General features: G+C 47.3%; 1 protein-coding gene across 2 annotated transcripts in view; it reads right to left on the reverse strand.

Moving 5' to 3' along the window:
• The window catches only part of SNX19 (sorting nexin 19), a 34,278-nt gene extending 31,173 nt beyond the window's left edge, over nt 1-3,105 (reverse strand). For both annotated transcript variants that reach the window (XM_020874668.2, XM_070457421.1), the window contains exon 1: nt 936-3,105. In XM_020874668.2, the coding sequence (XP_020730327.2) occupies nt 936-2,609 (1,674 nt within the window). In that variant the 5' untranslated portion in view covers nt 2,610-3,105. The remainder of the gene's footprint in view (nt 1-935) is intronic.
• Between the last annotated feature and the right edge of the window lie 10,801 nt (nt 3,106-13,906).

A 13,906-nucleotide genomic window follows, 5' to 3' on the forward strand; every position in this document is an offset into this window, starting at 1 on the left:
GTCTCCAAACATGGCTAGGCCTCAGAATCTCTTGGGCTGCAGAACCTGCTGTCAGAATATGGATTCTGATGGGTGCTAATGGATTTTTAATGAGAATTTCCCAAGAAAGAATGGGTCCCAGGATTCCTTATTTTTTAAAAATACAACTCTCTGGGAAACTTGGAGGCAGCCTATATCAAAACCTGATAGCTCAGCTGGTAAAGAATCTGCCTGCAATGCAAGAGACCTGTTTGATCCTGGGTTGGAAAGATCTGTTGGAAAGGGATAGGCTACCCACCCCAGGATTCTTGGGCTTCCTTTGTGGCTCAGCTGGTAAAGAATCTGCCTGCAATGTGGGAGACCTGGGTTCCATCCCTGGGTTGGGAAGATCCCCTGGAGAAGGGAAAGGCTACCCACTCCAGTATTCTGGCCTGGAGAATTACATGGACTGTATAGTGCAACTGAGCGACTTTCTCTCTATCAAAATCAGCTTTAGGGAGATGCTGCTTGAATCAAACCAGCCACCTGATACAGGCACCCCCTTCCTATCACTTCTGCCAAGCAGTTCCTACTACCACACTTAAACATCTCCGGGGAGAGGGACTTGCCACCTTTCGTGATATATACAGGTAAACAATCTTCCTTTCTAAAACAAAGTATAAAGGATGTTAGTATTTAAAAAAGAAATTAGCAAGGAAGGAGCCTGGAAAGGATTTCTGGGCTGTATCCATTAGAAAAATATGATTCCCAACACAGTGAGAGCCCTGAGATTCTAGGACGGTCTGCGAGAGTGTCATGGAAGCCTACTCATGGGCTTCAGACCCTCCACAGTGACACTGGTTGAATTAACCAGAGCAAACTAAGAGCAGACTTCCTCCCTCAAAACACTGGCTTCACTGACTGCTTTCCAAGTCCATTCCCAGACCAGAGAGGTGGCTGCGCACTAAGTCTGTTACCTTCACCATGTAGAGCGTGTACAGGTGGAAACCGGAGCCACTGTGCTCTCGAGCAGTAACGGTGCCAGTGATGCGAAGGTTCTGGATGACCACGGGGCCATCTGGACTGCCCAGGGGCTCAAAGTTGAAGGTGGCTGAGCTGAGGGGTCCAGGTGGAGAGGAGGAAAGCAGGACCTGTGGCAGACTGGAGTCCAGGGAGCTCCCACCATTGGTGAGATCCTTCTCTAAACACGAGGGGCGTGGGGGACATATCCTCTCCGGACTGGGCAGCAAAGTTGTGAGAGAGGCGCCATTTCCCTGCTCTCCCTCCTTGTCCGCTGTGTCAATCTGGATTTCTGGGCAGGAATTCAGCATGGAGGCAAGCAGGCCCGGCTCCGTTTCTGTTCCTGGACCCTCCTCAGCTTCCGCTCCTTCTATTCCTTCGGGTCCCTTGCCATCCTTAGGCTCCAGAGGCTGGGAGCTCCCGAGGGCACACAGGGCATCCTGAATCCTGGCAGAGAGGAAGGGGCCTGGGGTCATGAGCATGATGGTTTCTTTGCCCAGTTCAGACAACGGGGACTCCAGCTCTGCATCTTCAGACAAGAACAGAGGCTGCAGGAAACGAGAAGAGCTGTTTCCGACTTTTCTCTCCTCGAGCACTCCCCCCAGATCTCCCTCCAGCGCTTCATGGCCTTCTTCAACTTCTGGGGAGGGGTGTGAAGGCCCATCTGGCTCACTACAGCTTAGGAGCATCGGGGCTGCTGCTGGAGAAGGGGCTTCTGCGAGACCCTGGACCTCGACAATCAGCGGCAGAGATGCGGGCACTGAGGGCTGTTCCAGGGCACTGGCTGGGCAGCGTGGATTAGCCACTCCTGCTGGCTTAGTCCTGGCCTTGGAGAAGATGCCCACGAGTACAAGGTGGATCCAGTCCGGATCCGAGAGCTTGCTGATCAGCGGTAAGATGACATTGCAAGTAATGAGTTCCACCACTATGTGCCTGCCGGTCCGGGTCTCCAAGTGCGGCTTCGGCACTAGTCCTTGAAGCAACACGTTCACGATGCCCCGTGTGTAGGTGACCTCAGCGCTAGGGCTCTGCACTGCAGGATGTGGAGCGCTGGCCCGGCAGTAAGCCTCCCAGAGCTTGGAGGGCTCCCCTGGGCCACTCTGTTTCCCTGAGGCCTCCTTCGCCTGAATATAGCTCTGTAGATGACAACCGCAGAGAGTCAGAACCCTCTGGGCAAGAGCGTGGCTGTCCACCCCGGCCATCCTCCTCCGGAGCTCCTGGACCAGCCCTCGCATGGCTGCCTCCATCTCCTCCTCGAAGGCTGGCTCCTGGCTCACCGTGCGGTACCAGGACGACACGAAGTCCCGCATAATCATCCGGATGGTGCGGTCGATCTCCTGTTCCAGCTGCCTCTCCGCCTCGGGGTTTGGGGGGCAGACGGCCATTGGGACGAAGCGCTCCAGGTGCAGCCGCCCTGAAGCCCCCACGATGGCGTCAGAGCCCAGCCATCCTCCCAGCACCAGCAGCAACGCAGACAGAAGGCAGAGAAGCCACACGTTGACGAGGAGGTGGATGACCAGGAGCCAGCCGAGCACGGCCCCCAGGGCCAGCAGCTTCCGGCTACTCAGCAGGTGACTGACGCCTGGCCCGGCCGGGGGCTCCGGCGCCAGGATCTCCGTCTCTGTCTTCATGGCAGGCGGGCGGGGGCTCCCCGGACCAGAGCCCCCCTCCCTCACGTCAAAGCCAGCGATGAGGGCGCCTAATGTGGCGCGGACACAAGAGCCGGGGGCCGGTCAGGCCTGAGCCGGGTCGCGGGCCCTGACGTCCTACAGGCAAGGCCGGGCGACAGGGGCGGCTCGGAGGCTCGGCCTCGCCGCAGCCCCGTCCGGCCGGGACGCTGCCCTCGAGGAAGACCCTGGGACCTTCATGGTGCGGGGTCGGCGACCTGCGGCCTCGGAGACCGGGCAGGGCCGTAGACCGACCGAATATTTAGTGAGTCCACCATCGAGGTGCCCGCAACCGACTCGCGCACCGTCTGGCTGAGCCCCGCCGCCAGTGAACGCGGTGGCGTCTCCTTCGCCGCCTAGGAGGGGCCCTCGCCTGGCTGGGGAAGCCGGGTACCTAACCTCCACCAGCCCTGCTGCTGTTAGGGCTGCCGGCCGGTCGGGCGCCGGCGACTACTTCCGGGTCGACGTCAGTCGGAGCGCGGCGTGCGGGGAGAGCGCCGTGCGATCCGCTCACCGGCTCGGCTCGGCGCTGCACGGCGCCGCCTGGTGGTGAGGAGGCGCCGTGACTGCACAGCGCGAACAGGTCTGGGCGCTGAGATCTTGCAGAGCACTAGCTCGCCAAACAGGTGCTTCATTCCTAGCGGTGCGGACCTGCAAGCAGTCTTGCAGGTAATGCACCTCCAGACTCAGTGCGAGCTGCAGTGTTTAAATGAACTCTGCTAACACCTCCTACCGTTTAGGCAAGCTCAGTAATCCAGCTTGTTTTAATCTCAAATGGGCATTTTTTTCGATGGCCTGATACACTTTAACATTCACCCCACATTCCACAATGCCCCTCTCTCATCCCCAATACCTAGCTAACCAAACTTGAGCTCATGAATCGCAGAATACAAGGCATAAAACATTAATACAGAGATAGATGTATTCCTAAAATTTCATAATACTATATAACAAAATAATTTTTGTGGTTTGGGTTATTCATCAGTAGCTTCACCCCGAGCAATCAAGTCGTTTGATTATCTTTGTTCAGTCCCTGTGATAGGTGGTGTGGAGGAATAGAAGTGGTGAAGGATCCTCAAAAACCTTGCAGATAACTGGGGAGATGAGCTTGGGTCCCAACTGAAAATTTAATGACACAATTCAGTATGGGATATGGTGAAATGCAGATTATTATATGTATGAGGGCTGCAAGTTATTACACAGTAGTTTGTATGGTTAAGGGGAACCTCACAGAGAAGGGATCCTTTCTGCTGCCTCTTCAAGGGTATTGCTCAGTCCTGAATTGTTGTTCAGCAACTGAACAACAGTCCTATCCAATTCTTTGCGACCCCACAGACTGCAGCACCCCAGGTTTCCCTGTCCTTCACCATCTCCCAGAACTTGCTCAAACTCATGTCCATTGAGTTGGTGATGCCATCCAATCATCTCATCCTGTGTCATCCCCTTCTCCTCCTGCCTTCAATCTTGCCCAGCATCAAGGTCTTTTCTAATGAGTTGGCTCTTCGTGTCAGGTGACCAAAGTATTGAAGCTTCAGCATTAGTCCTTCCAATGAATATTCAGGACTGATTTCCTTTAGGATTGACTAGTTTGCTCTCCTTTCAGTCCAAGGGACTCTCAAGAGTCTTCTTCAACACCACAGTTCAAAAGCATCAATTCTTCAGCGCTCAGTCTTCTTTATGGTCCAGCTCTCACATCCATACATGAGTACTGGAGAAACCACAGCTTTGACTAGATGGACCTTTGCCAGCAAAGTAATGTCTCTGTCTTTTAATATGCTGTCTGGGTTTGTCATGGCTTTTCTTCCAAGGAGCAAGCATCTTTTAATTTCATGGTAGCAGTCACCATCTGCAATGATTTTGTAGCCCAAGAAAATAAAATCTGTCATTGTTTCCCCATCTATTTGCTATGAATTGATGGGACCAGATGCCATGATCTTAGCTTTTTGAATGTTGAGTTTTAAGCCAGCTTTTCCTCTCTCCTCTTTCACCTTCGTCAAGAGGCTTAGTTCCTCTTCACTTTCTGCCATAAGGGTGGTGTCATCTGAGGTTATTGATATTTCTCCTGGCAATCTTGATTCCAGTTTGTGATTCATCCAGCCTGGCATTTCACATGATGTACTCTGCATAGGGCTTCCCAGGTGGTTCTGGTGGTAAAGAACCAGCCTGCCAATGGAAGAGATGCAGGAGGCGCAGGCTCAATCCCCTGGGTCAGGAAGATACCCTGGAGAAGGGCTTGGCAACCCATTCCAGTATTCTTGCCTGAAGAATCCCATGAACAGAGAAGCCTGGCAGGCTCCAGTCCATAGTACTGGAGGATGCACACACATGATGAGTATTCTTTCCCACCTGTACCTGAAAAATACATATATCTGAAAATACATATGAAAAAAACCATATAATAATTTTATCTCTCCATCTAACTTTACCTTTTGATTTATCTGTGTCCCTGCAGTTGACATTATTTCATTTGTTTAAAGTCAGTCATATTTTGTTATATGAATGTATTACTTTTTCTTTATCCATTCACCTGTCCATGTACATTTGCTTACTTCCATACCTGGGCTATTTTGTGAATTGCTGTGGTGCACAACTGTGTGCATGAGTTTTCCAAAATCTGATTTTCTCCACATTTGGTCTCAGAAGTTGGACTGCCAGATCATATAGTTCATCTGTTTCAAACATTAAAATGCACAGCTAGATACATCCCCCTAGCAACAATTACCAATAAAATTTCACCAGCGCTATATAAGAGTCTTTTTTCTTCACCCCACTGTAGCATTTTTTGTCTCTAGATTTTTTTGAGAGTGGTCTTTTGGACTTCTCTATGGCGATAGATTGTTGTCATTTTGATTGCCTTGTGTCTAATTATTCACCTAATTGAGAACCTTTTCTTGCACTTCCTTTAAAAAAATTATAGATTGTATTTACCTCGTGATATTTTCTTCTGATAGTTTGACCTATTTTGCATTTTAATTCTTTATCTCTGGAGGTTTCATGAGATCTAGTGTTATGTAGAGCTCAGCAATTTTTGTGAATATTAAGTACTAAAAGGAAAACCTTTAAGGCTGCTGTTGTGGGGGATTGCCATAGGACTGCAGGACACCCTCATGCTCAAAGGTGGTGACCCTGCCAATGAAAACTTTATGACAGTTTTAATTTGGATCTGTACAATATTCTGGCACATACTTAAACCAGCACCCAAAAACTTTAAGGATGCTGTCTGCCTACCAACAGCATAGACGGGTTCCATCTTCTCCAGCCCCTGTTATCCTGGTATGACATATGAAACCTCAAAAACTCTTATCTGTTGCTATGAGTATCAATTTCATTTTAATTCAGTTTAAACAGAGCAAAAACATCAGGGGGACTATTTTTTCAGGTTTCTTCAGGGAGAAAAATGAAACTTGGAAGACAAAGTACATGCAGTTAATGGGCTCCATGAGTCACTAATTGTTTGCAGGAATTTTTTTCAAGTGTGACCTTTCATTCATATAATAAGAAATACAGAATTATAAGAAACTAATTCAAAATGATGGCTTGTTTCTACCTAGAAAAATCTGAATACTAAGGAACCAATGGAAACCACAAAAATCAGGGTGCCAAGGTTTTAAGAATAGTTTAGGTTCGCAAATAATAGTATGTTTGTAATCTCAACAATACATTTTCCTCTGATAAAGAATATACTTTTCCAGAAGTCTTCAGTGTGGTCGTCTCCTACTGTAAGCCTTGGATGCTGGAACCAGGCCACTTCCTGTCTGTCTTTACAGGACACTGGGCTTGCACTCTAAGAAATTCCTGGCTCTCCCCTGGATCCTGACCATCACATGGCTACATAAGTGGTAACATTTTTGTTCTGCCAGCTGAAATGTTTAATGACACAGATTCTTTCAGTTTCCTGATGTGGGTGAAGTCTGGAGCCCAGTGACGATTTCTTAGTCAAGAAACCTACATGCTAGTCCACACGAGGGTGAGCCCCCTCCAACAGTGAGACACCCTGCATATGTGTGACCTGTGTGAGCAGCTTTAAGATAGTCTAAGCCTGACCAAGGTCTGTCTACATGATAGATTTAGACCTCTCCAAGCCCTGTCTGATGACGTTTAGACTTGACCGTGTGCTTCTACGATGAGAACATTTAGACCTGACCTTGCTCTGTGTGCACTGGGACATGGAGACCTGGGTAGAGACCTGGCCTGGCCTCTGTCCTGGAAAAGTCCGCGCCTGCGCCTGAATGTCAGAGCTCAGATGTCGGGGGCCTGGAGCTGAGGTGGGCTTCTCTGGGCATCGTGCTCCTCTCTGAGGGGGCTCCATGGCCCTCCCAGGGGCAGTGCTGCGGCAGGCTCCGAGTCTCTCCCCCTGCCAGGTTCACCTTCCCTGGGGCACGGAGGCCCCTCAGGTGGGCTACCTGGTAATCACTCCAATTTCCCAGCACCTTCAGGTTGAGTAGGGAGGCAGGTTCACCTGCTGAATTGATTCCAGGGCACAGGGATCGGGCAAGAAGTCCGCGGGCCGCAGCTGAGGTTGCCGCTGTGATCTCCTTCCGGTCGGCTCTCCTCAGAGGAGGACGGAGCTGCCGCTTGACTTCCGGCCCAGCTCTCCTGTTTTCTCATCATCTCAGCGGGACGAGACAGACAGAGCCCGCCAGAACCAAGGTGGTGTGTTCCCTCCAGCACGAGCTCTCAAACCAGCAAAGAACCACACAGAACCAAAGTGAAAACAGGAGGGGCCTGACTTCTCAGGGACCGTTGTGGGGAGAGGAGAGGACCCTTCACTTCTTTCTAGGGTCCCGGGAGGCCCCAGGGGCCTGGCTGGTTTACACACTGGGGGCCCGCAGACCACAGCCATGGGGTCCTGACCGAGGGGACGTGAGACCCCAGGTGGGGGGTCTGGGGACGGTGTGAGTCTCACCCCATCTGTGTGGGTCAGGATTGTGTGCAGGGAGACCCCACACACAAAGCTAAGAAAGAGGGAAGAGACAGTGTGGTACTGGCACAAAGACAGAAACATAGATCAGTGGAACAGAATAGAAAGCCCAGAGATAAATCCACGTACCTACAGACACCTTATCTTCGACAAAGGAGGCAAGGATATACAATGGAAAAAAGACAACCTCTTTAACAAGTGGTGCTGGGAAAACTGGTCAACCACCTGTAAAAGAATGAAACTAGAACACTTTCTAACACCATACACAAAAATAAACTCAAAATGGATTAAAGATCTAAATGTAAGACCAGAAACTATAAAACTCCTAGAGGAGAACATAGGCAAAACACTCTCCGACATAAATCACAGCAGGATCCTCTGTGACCCCCTCCCAGAATATTGGAAATAAAAGCAAAAATAAACAAATGGGACCTAATGAAACTTAAAAGCTTTTGCACAGCGAAGGAAACTATAGGCAAGGTGAAAAGAAAGCCTTCAGAATGGGAGAAAATAATAGCAAATGAAGAAACAGACAAAGGATTAATCTCAAAAATATACAAGCAACTCCTGCAGCTCAATTCCAGAAAAATAAATGACCCAATAAAAAAATGGGCCAAAGATCTAAACAGACATTTCTCCAAAGAAGACATACAGATGGCTAACAAACACATGAAAAGATGCTCAACATCACTCATTATCAGAGAAATGCAAATCAAAACCTCAATGAAGTACCATTACACTTCAGTCAGGATGGCTGCTATCCAAAAGTCTACAAGCAATAAATGCTGGAGAGGGTGTGGAGAAAAGGGAACCCTCTTACACTGTTGGTGGGAATGCAAACTAATACAGCCACTATGGAGAACAGTGAGGAGATTCCTTAAAAAACTGGAAATAGAACTGCCATATGACCAGCAATCCCACTCCTGGGCATACACACCGAGGAAACCAGATCTAAAAGAGACACATGCACCCCAATGTTCATCGCAGCACTGTTTATAATAGCCAGGACATGGAAGCAACCTAGATGCCCGTCAGCAGACGAATGGATAAGGAAGCTGTGGTACATATACACCATGGAATATTACTCAGCCATTAAAGAAAATTCATTTGAATCAGTTCTAATGAGATGGATGAAACTGGAGCCCATTATACAGTGAAGTAAGCCAGAAAGATAAAGACCAATACAGTATACTAACGCATATATATGGAATTTAGAAAGATGGTGACGATAACTCTATATGCAAAACACAAAAAGAGCACAGATGTACAGAACAGACTTTTGGACTCTGTGGGAGAAGGCGAGGGTGGGATGTTTCAAGAGAACAGCATCGAAACTTGTATATTATCTAGGGTGAAACAGATCATCAGCCCAGGTTGGATACATGAGACAAATGCTCAGGGCTGGTGCACTGGGAAGACCCAGAGGGATGGGGTGGGGAGGGAGGTGGGAGGGGGGATCGGGATGGGGAGTACATGTAAATCCATGGCTGATTCATGTCAATGTATGGCAAAAACCACTACAATATTGTAATTAGCCTCCAACTAATAAAAATAAATGGAAAAAAAAAGAGGGAAGAACATGTGAGAGCTCCCGTTGTGTTTAGGATTTATTACTTTATGATATTCGCTTTACACAGGCCTGTACCTGTTTGCCTCTTTACCCCGAGAGGTTCCCCGTGCCTGGGGCTCCTGGAGATGCCTCAGGTGGGCTACCTGGTAATCACTCTGGCATGGACATGGCGAGAAGGGGGCACGCACCTGGTGGGTTGACTGCAGGGCACGTGGATCAGGCAAAAAGCCAATGGGATCAGGTGAGGTTGCTGCCGTGACCTCCTTCAGGTCGACCGTCCTACTCAGCAGAGACCAGCCCCGCCCCTCGGCTTCCAGCCCTGCGTCTGGTGCGTTTTCTCAGCTCCTCAGCGGGACAAGAAAGGACCGAGCCTGCCAGAACCAAGGCAGTGCGCTCAACATGATCAGGACAGCTGTAGAAACAGTTACTATCACAGAACCAAGGGAAAGGGGAGGACTTCTCTGGGACAATGTGGGGAGAGGAGACCGACCCTGCACTTCTTTCTACTGTCCCAGGAGGTGACAGGAACCCCCTTGTTTCTGCCTTAGGGGTCCACCCAGCAGAGACCTGGTGTCCTAACCAAGGGTCGTGGGGCCCCAGGTGCAGGGCCTGGGGAGGTGGTGTCGCCTTGGAGACTGTGGACATGTGTTTCCTCGGTTCAGTTCTGGGGATTGTGTGGGTCTCACCCATGCACGTGGGTCAGGAACCTGTACCCAGAGACCCCCTGTCAGCTCTTTACATGCTGTGTGTCTCGTCCCCTCTGAGATCCCCAGTCTCTGAATTGAGGGTGTTCCCCTAATTAACCTGCGATCCTTTTCCTTCTCTTCATCTTGTTGCATTCACATGAGGTCAGGCAGCTTCTCATGGGTCATATTAATATCACAGCACATCACAGATCCAATTCATAGGGGTCACCACAGTCTGGCTTCCCCTAGACCGAGCGCAGGTAATTTAATTTATAATTGAATTGTTATTTTATATTGGAGTAAAGTTTGATTTCTGATGTTTAGTTTTAGGTGTGCGTGAATTTGACTCAGTTATACATAGACATATATCTATTCTTCTGTTTTTTCCTCATATAGGTTATTACAGTTTGTTCAAGAGAGTTCCCTGTTCTATCCAGTAGGCCCTTTTTCATTATCGACTTGATATATATTAGTATGTATATTTTCATCCCCTTAATTCATCCCTCCCTTCAAACTCTCTTTTGATAATATAATCATAATTTGGTTTTATCAGGCTGTGAGTCTGTTTTGTATATTAGTTCATCGGTATGAATTTATAGATTCCACCTGTGCGTGGTATCTTAGGGTATTTGTCTGTTTCTCTCTGACTTACCTCGCATAGAATGGTGATTTCTTGGTTCATCCAAGCTGCTGCCAATGTGACTGTTCAGTTCTGTTCTATGGCTGTGTAGTATTCTAGCATATAGATGTGCCCCATGGTCTTCATTTCTCTGTCAGTGGACATTTGGTGGGTTCTGTGTCTTGACTATTGTAAATAGTGCTGTCCTGAAAATCATGATACATGTGTCATTTTGAAAGGTGATTTTTCTCTGGACCTAAGCAGAGGAACGGGATTGCTGGATCATATGTTACCTCTATGGTTAGTGTTTCAAGAAACCTCCATGCTGTTTTCCACAGTGGCTTCACCGTTTGCATTCCCACCAAGATTGTAGGAGGATTCCACTTTCTGTACACCCTCTGCAGTATTTATTCTTTGCAGATCTTTTTGATGATGGCCATTGTGACCAGTGTGAGGTGATACCAGTTGTAGTTTTGATTGGCATTGATTTAATAATTATTGATGTGGAGTATCTTTCCATGTGCTTTCATTATTTTATACCTTGTGAGTACAATTTGCCTCTTGAAACTGGCTTCCTGAAACTTGGCCCTGTTTGGAAATCATTTCCGATGATTTATCCCAGGACATTTCTTGAGGGCAGGTGTCATTTACAGCCCTGTTGGACTTGTGACCATTAGGAGCCCTTCAGAATCTGTTTCATGGCTTCCCTGCTGGCTCAGTGGTAAAGAATCTGCCTGCAATGCAGGAGACTCGCAGGAGACATGGGTTCAACTGCTGGGTTGGGAGGATCCCCTGGAGTAGGAAACGGTAACTCACTCCAAATAGGCTCACCTGGGAAGTGTCATGGACAGAGAAACCTGGCGGGCTACAGTCCATGGGGTTGCACACAGTCAGACAGGACTGAGCGACTAAACAACAAGAACTGCACCTGTTTTAAGGTGTATATAAGGTGTATATAAGGTGTATACAAGGTGTATTATTGTTCTGAAGCAGCTATTTACTCCCTGCACACCCTCCACATTTCTTTTTTGGTAACTGTAAGTTTCCTTTTCTAAGTCTGTGAAACTGTTTCTCCTTTGTAAGGAAGTTCATTTGTATGCATTTTTCAATTACACCTAGAAGTGATATCATATGACACTTGTCTGTCCCTGTCTCCCTTACTTCACTTGGAATGATCATCTCAAGCTTCTTTCCTGAAGCTGGACTTGACATTATTTCCTGTTTCTCTATGGTTGAGAAATACTGCATCATGTACATGTATCCTATCATGTATCCATTCAGCTGTGATTTCTACAGTTAGCTTGCCTCCCAGACTTGTCTATTGTACCTTATGGGGCTGAGATTGCTGGGGTTCCTGTGTCTTTTAAATTTTTAATTTTCTCCAGGTTTATGCCCAGCTGTGGGATTACTGAGTCCTAAAATATTTCTATGGTATTTTTTAAATGAACCTCCATACTGTTCTCCCTACTAGATGTTCATATGTGGATTGTGACCAACAGTGAGGAGGGTTTCCTTGTCTCCATACCCTCTCCAGCATTTATTCTTTTTAAAATAATTTTTTTTATTCATTTGTCTTTGGTTGCACTGGGGCTTGGTTGCTGAGTGCAGGGTTTCTCTTCTGCAGCGAGCAGAGGCTGCTCTCGAGTTTCACTGTCCAACGGCCATTCTTACCTGCGTGATGTGATACCTTGCTATAGGTTAGATTTGTATTTCTCTAATGTTTAGCAATGTGGACATCTTTTCATGTGATTTTTTTTTAAAGGGTGTGAGTTAAACTTACATCCTGAAATTGGCTTCTCCTCTACCTCCTGCCTGGTTTTGGATCCTTTCTCGATGCCCAACCCAAGACATTTCTCGAGAGCACGTGTTCTTTTCTGACAGCCCCTGCAGCCTTGTGAATGTTGAATGCCCAGCAGCAGAGCTCTTCATGGTGTTACTGAAAAATGGCCGCAAGGGGATCCTACTTCTTCATGCCTCAGGCTTCTTTGCTTTGCTGTAACTTCCTTGTTATTTTCTGTTGGAATCGAGTGGATTTCTGGTGTTGTCTTTGTTTCAGGTACACAGGAACTAGATTCAGTTACACACAGATGTTTATTCTTTTTTGCTTTTCTGCATTTAGTTGATTACAGTGTGTTCAATAAACTTCCCTATGCTATTCAGTAGGTACTTTTTATCATCTATTTGATACATGCTAATGTGTATGTGTTAATTCCAGTCTCTCCATTTCTCCTGCCTGTATCTGAAGACTGAGGCTCTTCAGAGGGCAGCAGGCACTCCAGGTCCACTGCGGAGACTTGCTGCCTGCCCTCCGCTCTCAGCTCCCGCAGCCCCAGGACACTCCAGTCTTGAGAACCACACGGGTCTGTCTCCAGGGATGTGTCATCAGCCCAGGTCAGCTTGTCCTGAGGGGAATAGAGTAGGAATTTCTTTTTCATTTTCGCTGTTTCATCCCGTCATTTGAATTGGAGTGTACAGGTGAATTACAATCTTATCGATGTTTTGATTTTTCCTTTTCCTTCTATAGGAAATTGTTTCACTTCTACATAGATGTATGATTTGTTGGTTTTTTTTTTTCTTTATAGGTTAATACAGAGTGTGGAGTACATTTCCTTGTGTTACACAGTGGGTCCTGGTCACTTATTTTATGAATAGTGTGCCTATGCAAAATGCAAAAGTAGGAAGTCAAGAAACACCTGGAATAACAGGCAAATTTGGCCTTGGAGTACAGAATGAAGCAGGGCAAAGGCTAATAGAGTTTTGCCAAGAGAACGCACTGGTCATAGCAAACACCCTCTTCCAACAACACAAGAGAAGACTCTACACATGGACATCACCAGATGGTCAACACCGAAATCAGATTGATTATATTCTTTGCAGCCAAAGATGGAGAAGCTCTATACAGTCAGCAAAAACAAGACCGGGAGCTGACTGGCTCAGATCATGAACTCCTTATTGCCAAGTTCAGACTTAAACTGAAGAAAGTAGGGATAACCACTAGACCATTCAGGTATGACCTAAATCAAATCCCTTAAGACTATACAGTGGAAGTGAGAAATAGATTTAAGGGACTAGATCTGATAGACAGAGAGCCTGATGAACTATGGACGGAGGTTCATGACATTGTACAGGAAACAGGGATCAAGACCATCCCCATGGAAAAGAAATGCAAAAGGACAACATGGTTGTCTGAGGAGGCCTTACAAATAGCTGTGAAAAGAAGAGAAGCGAAAAGCAAAGGAGAAAAGGAAAGATATACTCATTTGAATGCAGAGTTGCAAAGAATAGCCAGGAGAGATAAGAAAAGCCTTCCTCAGCGATCAATGCAAAGAAATAGAGGAAAAAAAACAGAATGGGAAAGACTAGAGATCTCTTCAAGAAAATCAGACATACCAAGGGAAGATTTCATGTAAAAATGGGCTCAATAAAGGACAGAAATGGTATGGACCTAAGAGAAGCAGAAGATAT

This window comes from Odocoileus virginianus, chromosome 28 (assembly GCF_023699985.2).
Source record: "Odocoileus virginianus isolate 20LAN1187 ecotype Illinois chromosome 28, Ovbor_1.2, whole genome shotgun sequence".
NCBI classification, from domain to species: Eukaryota; Metazoa; Chordata; class Mammalia; order Artiodactyla; family Cervidae; genus Odocoileus; species Odocoileus virginianus.